The sequence below is a fragment of the Neodiprion fabricii genome, chromosome 6 (assembly GCF_021155785.1).
Source record: "Neodiprion fabricii isolate iyNeoFabr1 chromosome 6, iyNeoFabr1.1, whole genome shotgun sequence".
Taxonomy (NCBI): domain Eukaryota; kingdom Metazoa; phylum Arthropoda; class Insecta; order Hymenoptera; family Diprionidae; genus Neodiprion; species Neodiprion fabricii.
In genome coordinates this window covers 27,553,287-27,567,290 of record NC_060244.1, presented here as the reverse complement: position 1 = coordinate 27,567,290, position 14,004 = coordinate 27,553,287, and the positions used below count along the sequence as shown (strand labels likewise).

General features: G+C 37.4%; 1 protein-coding gene across 2 annotated transcripts; it reads right to left on the bottom strand.

The window, feature by feature from the left end:
* Positions 1 to 1,018: 1,018 nt before the first annotated feature.
* On the bottom strand, positions 1,019 to 13,622 carry LOC124185614. Of its 2 annotated transcripts, XM_046576529.1 has the most exons (8): positions 13,465 to 13,622; positions 9,458 to 9,594; positions 8,939 to 9,095; positions 8,712 to 8,800; positions 4,347 to 4,499; positions 3,449 to 3,703; positions 1,820 to 1,915; positions 1,019 to 1,141 (listed from the first exon to the last, which is right to left on the bottom strand). In XM_046576529.1, exons 2-7 carry the CDS (start codon positions 9,555 to 9,557, stop codon positions 1,836 to 1,838), a joined length of 834 nt encoding a protein of 277 aa, XP_046432485.1. In that variant the 5' UTR covers positions 9,558 to 9,594; positions 13,465 to 13,622; the 3' UTR covers positions 1,019 to 1,141; positions 1,820 to 1,835. The 2 variants fall into 2 exon arrangements, with proteins under 2 accessions (XP_046432485.1, XP_046432486.1); XM_046576530.1 differs by lacking the exon at positions 1,820 to 1,915.
* Positions 13,623 to 14,004: the final 382 nt, after the last annotated feature.

The following is a 14,004-nucleotide window of genomic DNA, read 5'->3' as shown; positions in this document are numbered from 1 at the left end:
CGAATTATTGAGCGTTAATAACGAAGAATCATATATATCTATTTATTTTCACTAAAATCTCCCATGTGGGAATATCGGTTATTATTATTCTCTATTCTGATTTGAATTGATTAATTACTTTATTTTTTCAATTCTCTTGCCTTTTTCTTTTCAGCACACAACTCCTTAAATGAACGGTTGAAATGTTTTTTTCCCTTAAGGTACGATATACCTATTAAACATACATTATAATTATATTAAGAAATACATGTTATATATTATTTGTAAATGATTTTTCTGTTGCAATTTAACGTTTGAAAAATTATGCCTTGCACTTAAAATGTAGAAAAAAAATAAATAAAAATAAAAATACGTAAAGTATGAAACTAAAACGAAGATAATAATGAAAGATGAATACAAGTTTTCTGAAATATGTATCTACATGCCCTAGCGGTTTTTGGTAAATTGCAACATGGAAATTACGACATCTAAATACGATGTAAAAAATTTCAAAAGAAAAATAAACATCATGCGTATTGTTTCATAATGTTATATTCTTATCAGATATCAAAGTTTCTTTTTTCTCTTGCTACTTCATCTTCTTAATTAATTTTCTCTCCGCGACTTACCGCCAAGTTGAAATTTTCCATTCGTATAACTTTGCAAGTTATACTTTCTGTCTTGTTTGAATGAACAAATTTTCTACAAAAAATCACATTATGTACATATATCATGGATTGACGAAAGTGAAAGGAAACATTTTTGACTTTTAGTAAGTATGTTTATTTATTGATATAATATCGTTGAAATAATAATAATAGTAGTAGTAGTAGTAGTAGTAGTAGTAGTATCGGTAGTAGTAGTAGTAGTAGTAGTAGTAGTAAGCCTTTTAAGAATACTCTGCAGGCAGTAAATAATAACCGAAAAAATGTTATAATAAATAAAATTCCGGGGGGTGAGTCAGACTTCTGAAGATCAAATTTTGTGCGGGCGATGATAACGTGAATAATTTAAATATTTTTTTTTGTGTTTTGTTTTATTTTTTTTTTTCGTTTTTATTTATTTTTGTTTTATCCACTTTCAATTCGAAATTATTCTTTTTTTCGTCAATTTCGCTCGTTACTTCTTGGGCGGCGAAGTGAAGTCCCTTAGAAGGCGGCAGCTGAAAACGTGAAATCTGGAGTTAATTTTTTTAATTACACAATAACGTTGACAAAAAAAAAAAATAAAAGAAAAGAAAGAAGGTAATTCGATTGTGTTTATTATTTTTTCATCACGGGGCTTTGGATAATTTGGCTAATAATATTAATATCATTCAGGAAGTGATAACTGTAGCATTCCAGGTTTCGAGCGCGTTTATTAATCATAGATTATTCGGATTATTCATATCGTTTTTTTTTTTTTTTTTGTTTACTTCAAATTCATTCGCTTAGTTGTAAAGCATGAAAGCTGCACACAACCATCACGTTATACAGAGAACGAGTTGAAAAATGGATTGTATGAAAAAGAAGAAAGTACAAAAATGTTGGAAATTTTCAAAAACCGTACGTGCACGTGTAAAAATTGAATTTTTTTGCTTTCTTGTAACATGACGTACGATTGTAAATATGAAAAGGTTCGATTACACGTTAGTCGCGTGAGATGTTGATAAAATCTCACTGTATCTCGTGTACGTGTAAAGAAAATTGTGCTCGAAAAATATAGGAGAAAAAATGTTTGCGGGGGGGGGGGGGGGAGGAGGGGGTTCACTCATGACATCACGAATGTTTATTTAATTTTTTTCCATTCGTCTATTAAGTGATTATTGACAAACATTCCTTCGTAAGAATATTACTCTGACCTCACGTTGCATCTGATTACCAATGGTTGTACCATGGCTCCGTAAAGCATACTCGTGGACTTGGCTTTGAATAATAGGTACAATTCGAGAAATTACCTGTAATATAATATATATACGCACATTTCAATGCAGGCTATTATTTTGTATTCAAGTATGTATATTATATTGGGTATTTTAAGTCGTTTATTGTAATGTGTGGAATAATTTTACGTCGAGGAAAATCAATGATTGTGCGTGTTTATGCAAGACTCTCAATTTCCACTTGCATGCTTTTCCTATGTCGTATACACGTATACGTTAATAACTACGTTGTCGTCCATAGTTAGACTAAACTACCAAAAATTTCTATTCTAAAAAACAAAAAGATAATTTATCTCTCTACATCTGTATAAGTAGTGCAGAAATAACGATTATATACGTATGTATATAGATGTAAATATACGTGAGGTTTCGCGTGCACAAATATCGTCATTGCTCACTTATTTCTCTTTCTCAAAAAGAGAAGTATCAAAAATTCAAATCGGCAATAGACAAAGGTCCTCCGACAAATCTGCAAAGAAATTCGTTGAACGTTTCTGATTAAAAAACCGAAAGCAAAAACAAAAATCATTACATATATATATATATATATGTGTGTGTGTGCATGTAGCGAATGTCTGCAATGTGTTTCGAAAAAAGAACGATTAGAACAGCGCGGCAGCGGTATATACGAGTAAACCGCAAAATCTGTTTTCCAGCGATAAATTCATATTAATACGAGAGTCGGTGACCGATGAAAGACTCGGCACAATGTTTACGTCCGGTATCAACACCGGCCTAAAACCCAGAGCTCAACCTCTCAGTGTGCTCGGAGATTTCGCATAGCGCGAGTGCCGCTCGGTTCGGGGTGATAGGCCGAATGTTTAACAGGTTTAACATAAGAGTATGTGCGGTTCGCCTATTCGAATCAGTCGCCACCTTCACGCGCCACGGAAAACTAAAAACAAGTGATGGTCGCGTCGAAAACAATTTCGCATCTTACATATAACAATTGAAGTTGTTACCAGTCGTCGAAGTGTGTCGATTCGAGTGGAAACGAATGTTTTGTCTGGAAATTTTCAAGATTTCGAACTACCCGACTAGCCCGGTTGAAGTATAAACTTAAGGTTGGAATTATTCGATACCATAATTTTCTTTGTAAGATCATGGGGCTTTGAGGGGGGGAGGTTTATTTGTAGTTTAAATCCAGACTTTCGACCACATTCTGCAGGAGTTTCAACCGCCCTCTTGACTTTACGACTTACATCAGAAAATATCGATCAAAGGATTACATGCCCTAGAGTTTTAGTTTAAAAGATAATCTTTAGTCGAAGATTGAAAATGGGCGAGTTATTTGTCGAAAACAAATTCCCTCGTACATTCAAGATGGCGGTACGAAGCGACATCAATACCTGATCGGAATTCTGAATCTGAAAAACTACCAATGACTCCTCCCAACGGTTAAACAAAGAAAACAGCAGTATGGAAAAAGTCTAGTAGTAGTAATTGTGAACCGAATGGGCAAAATCGTGGCTCATTCGATGCAGCCTGTGTTTCAGTGACGCGGCGAGTGAGTTCTTAAGGGTGGGATGAGGGGGAATCGCGTCTTACCCAGAGGCCTGAGGGGGTGTCGGCTCCAAAGGTAGCGACGCTTCACTGGGCTCAGGTAGCTGTCTCTCAGATAGAACGGAGTCCTGTATTGCGCGTAGTTGGGGATGTAGGGCGCGTAGCTCGGGTACCACCACGGGTCTCTTGCGAAAGCGCTGATCGGCACCGCCGGCGATGGCGAAAGCAGATCCCAGATCGGCTTCTTGCGCAAGAGAGTCGGGAACGACGGGATGTTCGCCAAATCATCGAGCAGGTGACCTGTGACGGCGAAAAGAGGGGTCGTTTTCAAGGGACTGCGGTGTTGTTTGATTTATCGATTGATTTATTTATTTTTTTTTTGGTTTACTTTGTGAGTAATCGCTGTTTAGCGGTAATTGGCCATAGTCGCGAATAATCGACTGTAAGGGTAGAAAAGATGATGATGATTCCATCTTCATTTCAAGCCTCAAAATTTCAAACGCATGGAAAATACTTTTCGTACAAGTTTGGACACGTTCTATTCTGTTACGTAGTTCTAGCAAAGATTGAAATTATTTCAGTCCGAAATAAATTTCGTTAGTTATAAATTGAATACGTGTTTAAACCCGTTGAAATTCGGTACGTTTTTCTTAATATTACTCAATTTGAACTACGTGTTGATGTATGAGAATAAATTTTGTGAAAAATTTTTGCAAAAATCGTCGTTTCCAACGGTTTTTAAACTGTTATATAAAAAGTGTAGAAAAATGTTTTGAGTAAAGTGAATTCAGTTAAACAATTATGCATCGTTTATCAAATTGCAAAGCTTAAAATAAATATAAAACTCTGCATCCTTCGGTCGTATAATGGATGACTTCTCATTAGCATAAGTGTTCAAAATTAACTTGAAATTCAAATCAATAATAAGAATCGTTGAAATTACCGTGAATGTCGAATAGTGGCTTCGTCGTGATGGGAGATCCGGGTCGGTTTCTGTGTCGATGAAGCAGCGGTGTCGGGCTCGGGTACATTCTATCGATATCGGCAAGACGGTCGAGGTGGGCGTTCCAAGCCTTGTCAGCATCGAAATCTTTCGCTGGTTTGCAAGAGAAGAAGAGAAAAAAAAATCGGTAAGATACACAGTTTATTATAAAGTTGACGAGTTACGAATATGGGAGTTATTATTTCGACAGATCTTTTTCTCTCGTTTATTGTACTTATTATCGTCGTTAATTATGTATGTATTTATTTATTTGCACAAGGTTTTTTCTTTTATATATACAATCCCCTGAGACGCAGCTCTGCCTTACGAGCATAAGAAAAGGAAAAAATAAAGAAATTTATAAAATGTAGTCAAGAAACGTACTGGTTTCTTATTTCAAAGTTATTCTTGAATTTTTCGCTTCAAATTTTTAATCTCAGCACGTGCTGCGTCCGAGAGAATTTTTCATTATTTTTGATGATGCGTTTAATTTTCACGAAGAAATCGTTTCTTTTTTTTTTTTTTTTTTTTATTATTCTATAATTTCTTTTACCTGCTCTTCTTTGATTCTATTTTTACGTGAGACATTCGATATTACATATATTCGTGTTTTATCAACGTGGTGATCCTTATTATGGTGTGTATTCTGAATTACACAAATGGCATCATATAATTATTACACATATGTTTCTATACAGGATAACAGAAAATCACATTTCAACACAGTTAAAATATTATACGTATTATACATAACTACGTGTTCGAAAACGAAATGATTTCTTATTTTGGTGCACATGGTGGTATTTTTTTTTTTTTTTGTTTTATGTTTTTTAACTGTTTTTAGTTTTGAAGAAAAGAAAACAACTCGTTTTTTCCAACAATGATTTGGCGACGTTTACACACAACCCTGATGAACATTTGATGTAACTTTTTTTTTTCTAAACAAAAAAATTCTCTTATTCATTCACAGTTTCCAAAATAAATCCGCTCTTTTAGTGTTTTAGTAATTGCGTTGCGTTTAAATTGGACTTTTGTTTAGACATTTTTTTTTTCCACACCATGCAACATTCCACATGCATTTAATTACCGAACGTATGAATTTGCTAAGCGTGGGAAAAAATGCGATTTTTCCAAAAGATAATTTCTTTCATCTCATGAAAAAATATTCAGGGAAAAAAGGCGTTGCTATGCCGTTTTATGTATGAGGCATAAGTAAATGGTATGTGAATATGCATTGTGTTTTAAGATGAGAAGTAGTGCAAAATAAATTTTCAAACCTCTACGCAGTTGCAAAATTTGTTATAATATGTAATGAAAATTTGTCAGCTTCTAGAAAGCGGGTACGAATGCATTTTCATAAAAATTATAAGCGTATTATACTAACCTTCGAGAATGTCCTTGTCAAAAAATCTTCATATCTTCCCGTGGACTCGGGATGAAGAAACAAAAAATATTTCTTGTTTTTTTTTTTTTTTTTTTTTAATCTCAAAAATGGAAAAAAAAATCTCTGAATCAATTATGCGCTCCCAAGATACTTGCAGAATTATTATCATTGTGTTGTTTTTTTTCTGCGTATTCGTATTCCAAATATCATTTTTGTTTCATATTTTCTGTATAATATTGTGAGAGAAAAAATTGAGCCAAGTTTGTGTACAAATGCTGCAGAAGTAAAAATTGTTGGGCCAAAAGAAAAGTAAAAAAATTCATTGTGTCATTATATTACCGGTTTACCGCAGGTTGTTGTTAGAAACAAAAATTACATATTTGGTGGTCGTGGAGACAGCTTAAGCTTATATTTGGGAGGTATTAAAGAAAACATGCCATATCCTGAAAAAGACAGAAATTTTTGGATCGTGGTTGAATTAATTGAAATTAATTTTACCGTTTATAGTAAATTTTGTTGCTGTTGTTGCTGTTTTTGTTTATTTTTGTTTGTTAGTAACAATTCTGTTTCCGTGCATATTACATATATATATATATTATTAGAGAGCGTATATTAAGTGTTTGTTTTTTCGATATTTGTCCTTATCCTTCAGACATAAATTATTCGACAATAATTATCAAGTGCGAAAGATTTCTGTCTGAGAAATAAAGTAAAAATCGAAAGACGGAATTAGAAAACGAAGCTTTTCATTAAAATTTCTAGCTTTTTCAAGTCTGGCGGTCATTTTGAATGGTGTATATATAATTTCTTCTTTTTTTTTTTCTATCATCTTCTTTGATTGACCTTAGTCAGAATTTACTTTGCATTTAATATATCCTGTGGCTTGAGACTGTATCATCTTCAATCCAAATCCTTGGAATACCTTTTTCTTTCGTTGTACGTATTATATACGTTTGGTTGTTGTGTAGGAACAACAAAAAAAAAAAACAGATGGTATTCCATTACGCACAGTTAACATAACGATCGGTAAATATTACACAATTAAACGAAAACATCACAGGTACCTATAAAGGAAACAGAGATGTGATTTTGAGCTGTAAGAAAATCCCCTTAATTGCTCCGTGAAACTTGCGAAAATTTTTCCATAAAAAAAAAAATACGACGCAAGTTCGAGTCGAGCAGCGAATCTGATCGTTTTTCATTTCGGTCATCCGGGTGATTTCGAAGTACTCGAAAGACTCTCTTCAATATCCTATAACTAGCCGGCTAGGCTGTAAGAACCTTCGGAATCTCGTAGCTGGGCATTAAAACTTATTAGAGGGATGTCTAGAAACTGGTGAAACGTGACTTTCTATAAATATTATGTCTCACTGTAGTGTTCATTTGATTTCTTTGTTTAATTTCCCACTTTCGGGCGATCTGTTTACGCTTTAGGTCGCTCAAGTCTAGCATACGACTCAAAACTACCCATATGCTCGGAAATGCTCCTGCAAAAATCAGAACCAGAAGCATGCAAAGTGAAAAACCATCTTTTTTGGGTGGAAAAAAAAATATGTATATATATGTATAAAATTTTGTTCATTTTCTCTTTCTAAAAAACGATGAAGACACTTTACTTACAACGGGTGATTCGGGACGAGCACGACACAGACGAAATTTTTAATCAGGATCGTGTTTCATGCTGAGACGTGTTTAAGGACTTGATTATTAGATATCGTTTTAAGAAAATAATCCAAGAATATGATGATTGCCCAAAGACGTCGCGAAAATTTTCGGCAACCATACGAATCGTGTGAATTTTTCGCGGATCTGCATAATGCTTTTGAATAACGTTTGTGGCAAATAATGTTGACAGCTGTATTTTTATGGTATTTTGTGTTATTAGCTCTTTTTGTTGCTAGACTAATTGAGAAGATAAATTACGGTTTTCTGACGCATGGATTATACTTAAAACTCGTATATACGTGTATTTAAATATGGTATATGTATATAACAACTTGGATACAAAGAGAGTAATATTAGTTTTATTATATGATATGATGGTTTTGATTAATAATATATAGGTGTGCATGTATTATTATACAGATAATACATTGTTACCTTTACTATTAATAACAAATTTGTACGACTAGATGTAACATGGTACAGGTATATAATTAATGTATACCGTATATATATATTAATTATACTCGTTCGTCGTTGTTATCGATGACAATTTTCTTTTATCTAATTTTCTTCACTTTTTTTTTAGTTTCATTCATTTGTATTGGTTTTCGAGTGCAGGCTTGGAGGTTGTTAGCAAGATCTTTTCTACGGTTGCGTTATTTTCCTTCTGACTTTGCATTTGTATTATCGAAAATATTCTTACACATACCGTATTATATCATTATCATTATCATCATTATCATCATCATCATTAACATCGTCATTATCGTCACAGTATTCGCAATAAGATTCAGAGATGAATAACGCCCGTTTGACAATAGATCTTGAAAACGAAGGCTCATCACCACAGCTTTCCCCGTATTATTATATACACACATACGTGTGAATATGGTATATATGCATAAGTATTAAGTATATTAAATCGATTGATGCGGGGACGCGATCGAGTGCATTATTAATATTGTATTATTGCGTGTGTGTGTTTGTTATAAATGTGGGAAGATTTATTTTCTTGACGGCACGTACGAAGGGATCGTTTCGTGTGATGTTGTTCTTGTTATTATTATTATTGTTATATTATTAATTATTTTTGTTTATTTGGTTTTTTTGTTTCTCGATATCAAAATTTGTTTTTCATTCTCACTCTCGCTGGGAGAGGGGGTGGGGGAGAATACCTTCCGCTTTCTTTTCTTTCCTTTCTTTCTTTCATTCGTTACTATCTGTACGGGATTTTTTGTTCGTATCTTTTTCTTTCTCTATAGCTGTTTAGTACGTACCGGGAGTATAGCGCTCAACTGGCTTGTACTGGTGGGGGTACAGCTGCCTGGGTGAGTAGCCGTAAATCTCACGGTGAACGGGAAGGTACCTGTGACAAAAAAAATAAAAATCGCGCTCCAGTGGTTATTCGAATTTGTTAAATGGCGTCCCTTGTAACGCGCGCTGATAACTGCGGGCAAAGAAGACGCGGAATCGGACGACAAGAATGAGAGGGGAAAAAACCAACCTGTAACCAGGCACGTTGATGCGCTCGCCGGCGTGGATGGGGTCGTCGTAGATGGACTTGCCCCAAGGCCACGAGGTGGAATGCAGCTCAGGGAAATCGGAGCGGTAGATACCACGGGGCCTGTGGGTGTGTTCGGGAGCCCTCATGTCGTCGGTTCCTGTCATCGGAGAGAAAGAAATTTGGAGATTTTTCGGCGATTCGGTGTCGTCGAGGCTCGAATTAGATTCCCCGTGAAATTCCAAGACCAAAGTTTCCTCGCGCCAACTTCGAGGGACGAATACTCGCGGAGTTATTCGGGTTTGAAAATTGACCAATCAACGCAGAGATGCGCGCGAAACTCATCGCCGCTGCGCATGCGCGACGAGTGACGCTGCGGTTGCGCCGATCGGTCGACGCGGAATTTATCGTAACTCGGAAACTATTCGTCGTTCGAAATTTTTGTAAGATACTTTTTTGCTCGGATTTTCACGAGGGTTTCCTCGCCTCGGGTAACATAACCTGCCGGATTAATTGAAATACCTTTAAGCGCGCGTACGTAGCTTTGCCAGAACTTGGCTTTCTTTGTGATCGGCTCATTACGGCCAATCATATCGAGGTTGCTTTTGAATCGCGCGTCCATTTTGCCGCTCTACTGATCTGCTAACCACACTCGTTCGCTGCAATCAAAAAAACATGACCACCGATTGATTAATCCATCATTTTTTTTGGGGGAACGAAAAGTCTTGCGAGTTTTAACCGATCGCATTAGTTCTTGAAAATAAGAAGTATAATCGTAGCCTCCTGGATGGAATTTAAAAACATGTGTAGTACGTATGCAAATGCAGATCGTAAATGTAGTACGAAATGTGAAAATTGGCAAAAATTCAAGACCCCGTCAGGAGATTCTGATTTTTTATTTATTTATTCCCTGTTGCGGATTTTTAAATATTCTTAACGATCGTGTGCGTCAAACGTTTCCGCTTTTCAAACTCCTGTTACTATTACGTATTCGTGTTTAGGATTGCATAAACGCTGCCGTTTACGTTTATATTCCAGAGGTAGGGTTTATATATTTCCTTAACCTTGCTTCGGTTACAATTGCCTCGCGTTTGCGTATTTTTAGAAAACGTGAAGTTACGTACTCGGTTATATTTGCTAAGCGAGAAAACTGTACGTAAACACAAAAACGAAAATGATAGAAAAAGGTGAAAAAAATCCGTTCTCAAAAATATCCCATCCCTCCCTTTGCTCGTACGGCGAATATAAAACTCGACCCCGAGTCGGCCTTGATTCGACCTTATCAAAGGAGAATGTAAAAAGGAAACAAACGAAAATAATTCCAGTCGCGTAACACGGGGACACGGGATTCCAGTACTTGGGATAAAGCGCAGGCGCGTGCGCTGATCGGCGTGTAATACGCGCCGATAGAAGTGCGCACGCGAGTATCTCGTTTTACCCAGATCAGGAGAGAGAAAGCGAGCAAGCGAGCGAGCGAGTGAGTAATTCTAAAAATACGTTGTAAGAAATATTCGCGATATACATATAACTGTACAATGTGATTTTAAACAGTTCTAGAGCCGACTCGAATAAAACCGCTTTTCGGATTGGCCATGCCTCCGATTTCCTGGCCAATCCAGCTCCTCGACGTAGACGAGCAGAGTCGCCTTTTATTTTTGTTGACGCAACGGATAGCCTCTAATTTTAGCGCCATCCTCTCCGCCGTCTCGATCATTGCCGTTCAATTTTCACGTGTTTGCAAAACCCCCGCGAGGCGACACATCGGCGCCCGAATAACGCGAGATGCGGAAAAGCAGTCGCGTTTCGTAAAAAGCTCGAAAAAGAAGCGAGTCGACGTATCGCAAGAACCTTCGGTGGTACTTCCGGGGCTCTCCGTGTAATAATCCCGGTTCCCGGATGATAATTCCCCGCTCAACGTCGAGGCGGGAAATATAAATTCGGGGTGAATATTTAAGCCAACAACATTCGCCGCGTGACGCAAGAGGCCCAGATTCGCGGGTGTCTAATTTTAGGTTGGCCGGGGCGCGGCCATTTTTAGTTCGAAACAGGTGGACATCCAATCCCGACGTCCCTTGCGCCGTTGACTTTGACCGATTTCCGCAACGATAGACCGACTCCGGCTCCATTCTTTCCCTGATAATGACCCAATAACGCTCCGCAGACCCACGCGTTCCGCTTTTTCCAGCATTTCACTTCCGTATCCGGCCTCGATTCTTGTCTCTCTCTTTTCCCACAAACTCCCCCTCAAAATCCGGTCACGCATACATCGCGAGTTTTCCGTCAAACTTGCGACCCAGCGCCGTGAAGTAGGTAACAAAAGCTTGCACCTTTGACGCTTAGCCGTACAAAACGTAGCTCGGGTTGCCTATCCGCCGGCGCTAAACGGTGAGTTTCACAAAAAACTCGTTCTCGGTGTAGCGCCGAGCGTAATGTTCGAAAACGTTGGAGCGCTAATGCTTCACGGTGAGATCAGGAGCGCGGGTGTAAATTGACGGTGCTCTAAATATAGGCGTGGCCTAGTCAACCGAAACGATCTGGGGCATAGGTCCAAAAACTGAAATACATCTCGGTCACGGGGAGTGATATGGGTGGATTGGTTTTATAGTCACCTTCCCCCCTGCCCCCGCCTATTTCTCATACTCCTCGACCCCCCATTACGCTAAAAAAATTTCTTTCACAACGGTCACGACAGGTTTCTCACACTTTGTTATTCGTTATCGAATACTTGGCAGCCGTGAGCCCGAGGTCCACGTGGCCTCAGATTTGGCTCGACTACTTCGGCTCGCGTAATCGATTCCATGTAAGGCAGTGACGAACATATTCGTAGTAAATTTATAAAGAATAAAAAATTTTGAAACAGAAATTAACTGCGGAATGTTCACTCATTCCTCGATTAGAAAATCGCAGAAGCGATGTATGATCGTTCATTCCCAGACCTTGGATTATGATACATGGGTTACCAGTTGGGGGGGAGACAAAATCTACTTTTTTGCTTGAAAGCTTATTCCGCCGGCTATCAGCTCACTGAGCAATCGATCAATTGGATCATTTATCGGGGTGAAATAATGTTGCGAAAATCGCATTACGTACCCCTGGTGATAAAACAAGGACGCGTTTATTTCGTTCGGTCCGATACAAATAAGTTCGTACTACTTTCACGAGGCTGACCACCGGTGCTGACAGTAGTGTCGGTCCGTCTCGGTCCGGCAAAGTAAGCCAGCAATCTCGGCGCTCTATTTTTACGCGAGCTTTAAATATAAATACGCGGATGTATTATATAACCTCTAAACAAATGGGCATTGATTATGACAAACCTTCTAACGTATTGTTTTATCTTACGCCGCGATTCCCGAAATTTACACAATTATTCACGAACATTTCTCGCGAAAATTTCTCACGTACGAAACGCTTTGGTTTTTTAACTCTTTTTTTTTCGAAACTTTATTCTTTTTGTTAATTTTTTCATCTACGTTTCAACTTCTCTATTTTCTCATTCATTTTTTCTCTTCATACTTTTTTTTTTTTTTTTCTTTTCCTGTTCCGCGTCTTGATTGTATCACGAGACGAATGCGAGTTGGTGTAAGTGTAGGACTTGAATTGACTTGTGAAAACAAACTTATTTATACATTTTCATCCGCGTCTTCTCGGATATCATTTTTTTTTCCTTTTTCCTATTCCGTATTCTCGCTACCTCTGGATCGAAATTTACAGTATTTTACGCGGCACGACTTAACGGTATACGTACTTATATGTAATACAAGAATAAAAAAATTGTAACAACACACACACACACACACACACACAATGCAAATATCGTCAAACAGAACTCAAGGCAAATGTTTATACTAAATAGAGCATGAATATAAGTAAAATAAAAGCGAAAACTTAGTTCGAAACGTGCAGAGGCTTGAAGGGTGAAAAAAATGGTTAGTCCTCAATGTATCGCAATTCAAAATATTGTACTTGTTATCAGTTACAATTTGGTGCAGTTTTCATACTGTTACAACGAAGTCCTGGTAATCACATCCAGCGAAAATATTTTGCAGATATTCACACTCTATGTACATAATATATGCCACACAGCTGTATAAAATATAATAAAACAAACGTGTGATGGAAATATTGAAACGAGAACGAAAAAAAACCAAAAAAAATAAAAAAAAAAAAACCGAAATTTCAGCACCACGTTGCGTTAAAAATGTTGAAAAAATTTCGAACAAAGTAACGAACGTGGTGAATCAATGTTTCAATTTTTGCTTTTCTTGTTGGACCGAAATTTCTCTGGTCAATCAGTCCGTGCACTCACAGTTAGCGATGGAAGTATGAAGTATGTCTCTGGTTTCCTTTTGAAAATTTCGTTTAAAAAAATGTCTACGTTACAACAAATATACTGCGAAATACGTAAACGAGTTTTTAGTTTTTCAAATTCCTCGGCAGAAAAAAACAAAAAAAACTTGTTATGTATTATATTATTATAATCGTTGCAGTTGAAGAATGATCGATGAGCGATCGATCGATTATTCTTTTACCTATAGATTCGGATGACCGTTTGGTTCGGGGGTTGGACCTTACACTGCGCGTCCGCGTCGAAAAAAGCTCGACTAGTATAGGCAGCGCTCGGTGCTGCCGCGCCGCGGGAAAATTTGAAAATTTCTGCGAGACATTTATGGCAACCCCCACTAACACCCGCCGATTGGTCAAAACATCCGAATCTTTCGCTGTGAATGGATTCCGTATTATCACTCGCTCATGCCCGACGTATTATTACCCTGCACTAGTGATCCTTCGGCACTGTGGCCGCATCTACGTCATTATTTTCGGCTTTTTCGCACACTTTCAACGAGCTTTCGACAGCCCCCGCATTTTTCACGGTCACAATCCGATCCCCGAGAATCTCTGTGTAACAATAATAGCACTTGGAAGATTAAGGATGAAGGTCATTCGATCCCTTCTCCGTCTCTGCTGAGACAATTGATCTTATTCTCTCTTTATCTCGAGCTTTCGAAATAAATCTACCGATATTATTCGGTGGAGGAAGTTCGCGTAAAATTAATTTACTCGACTACATT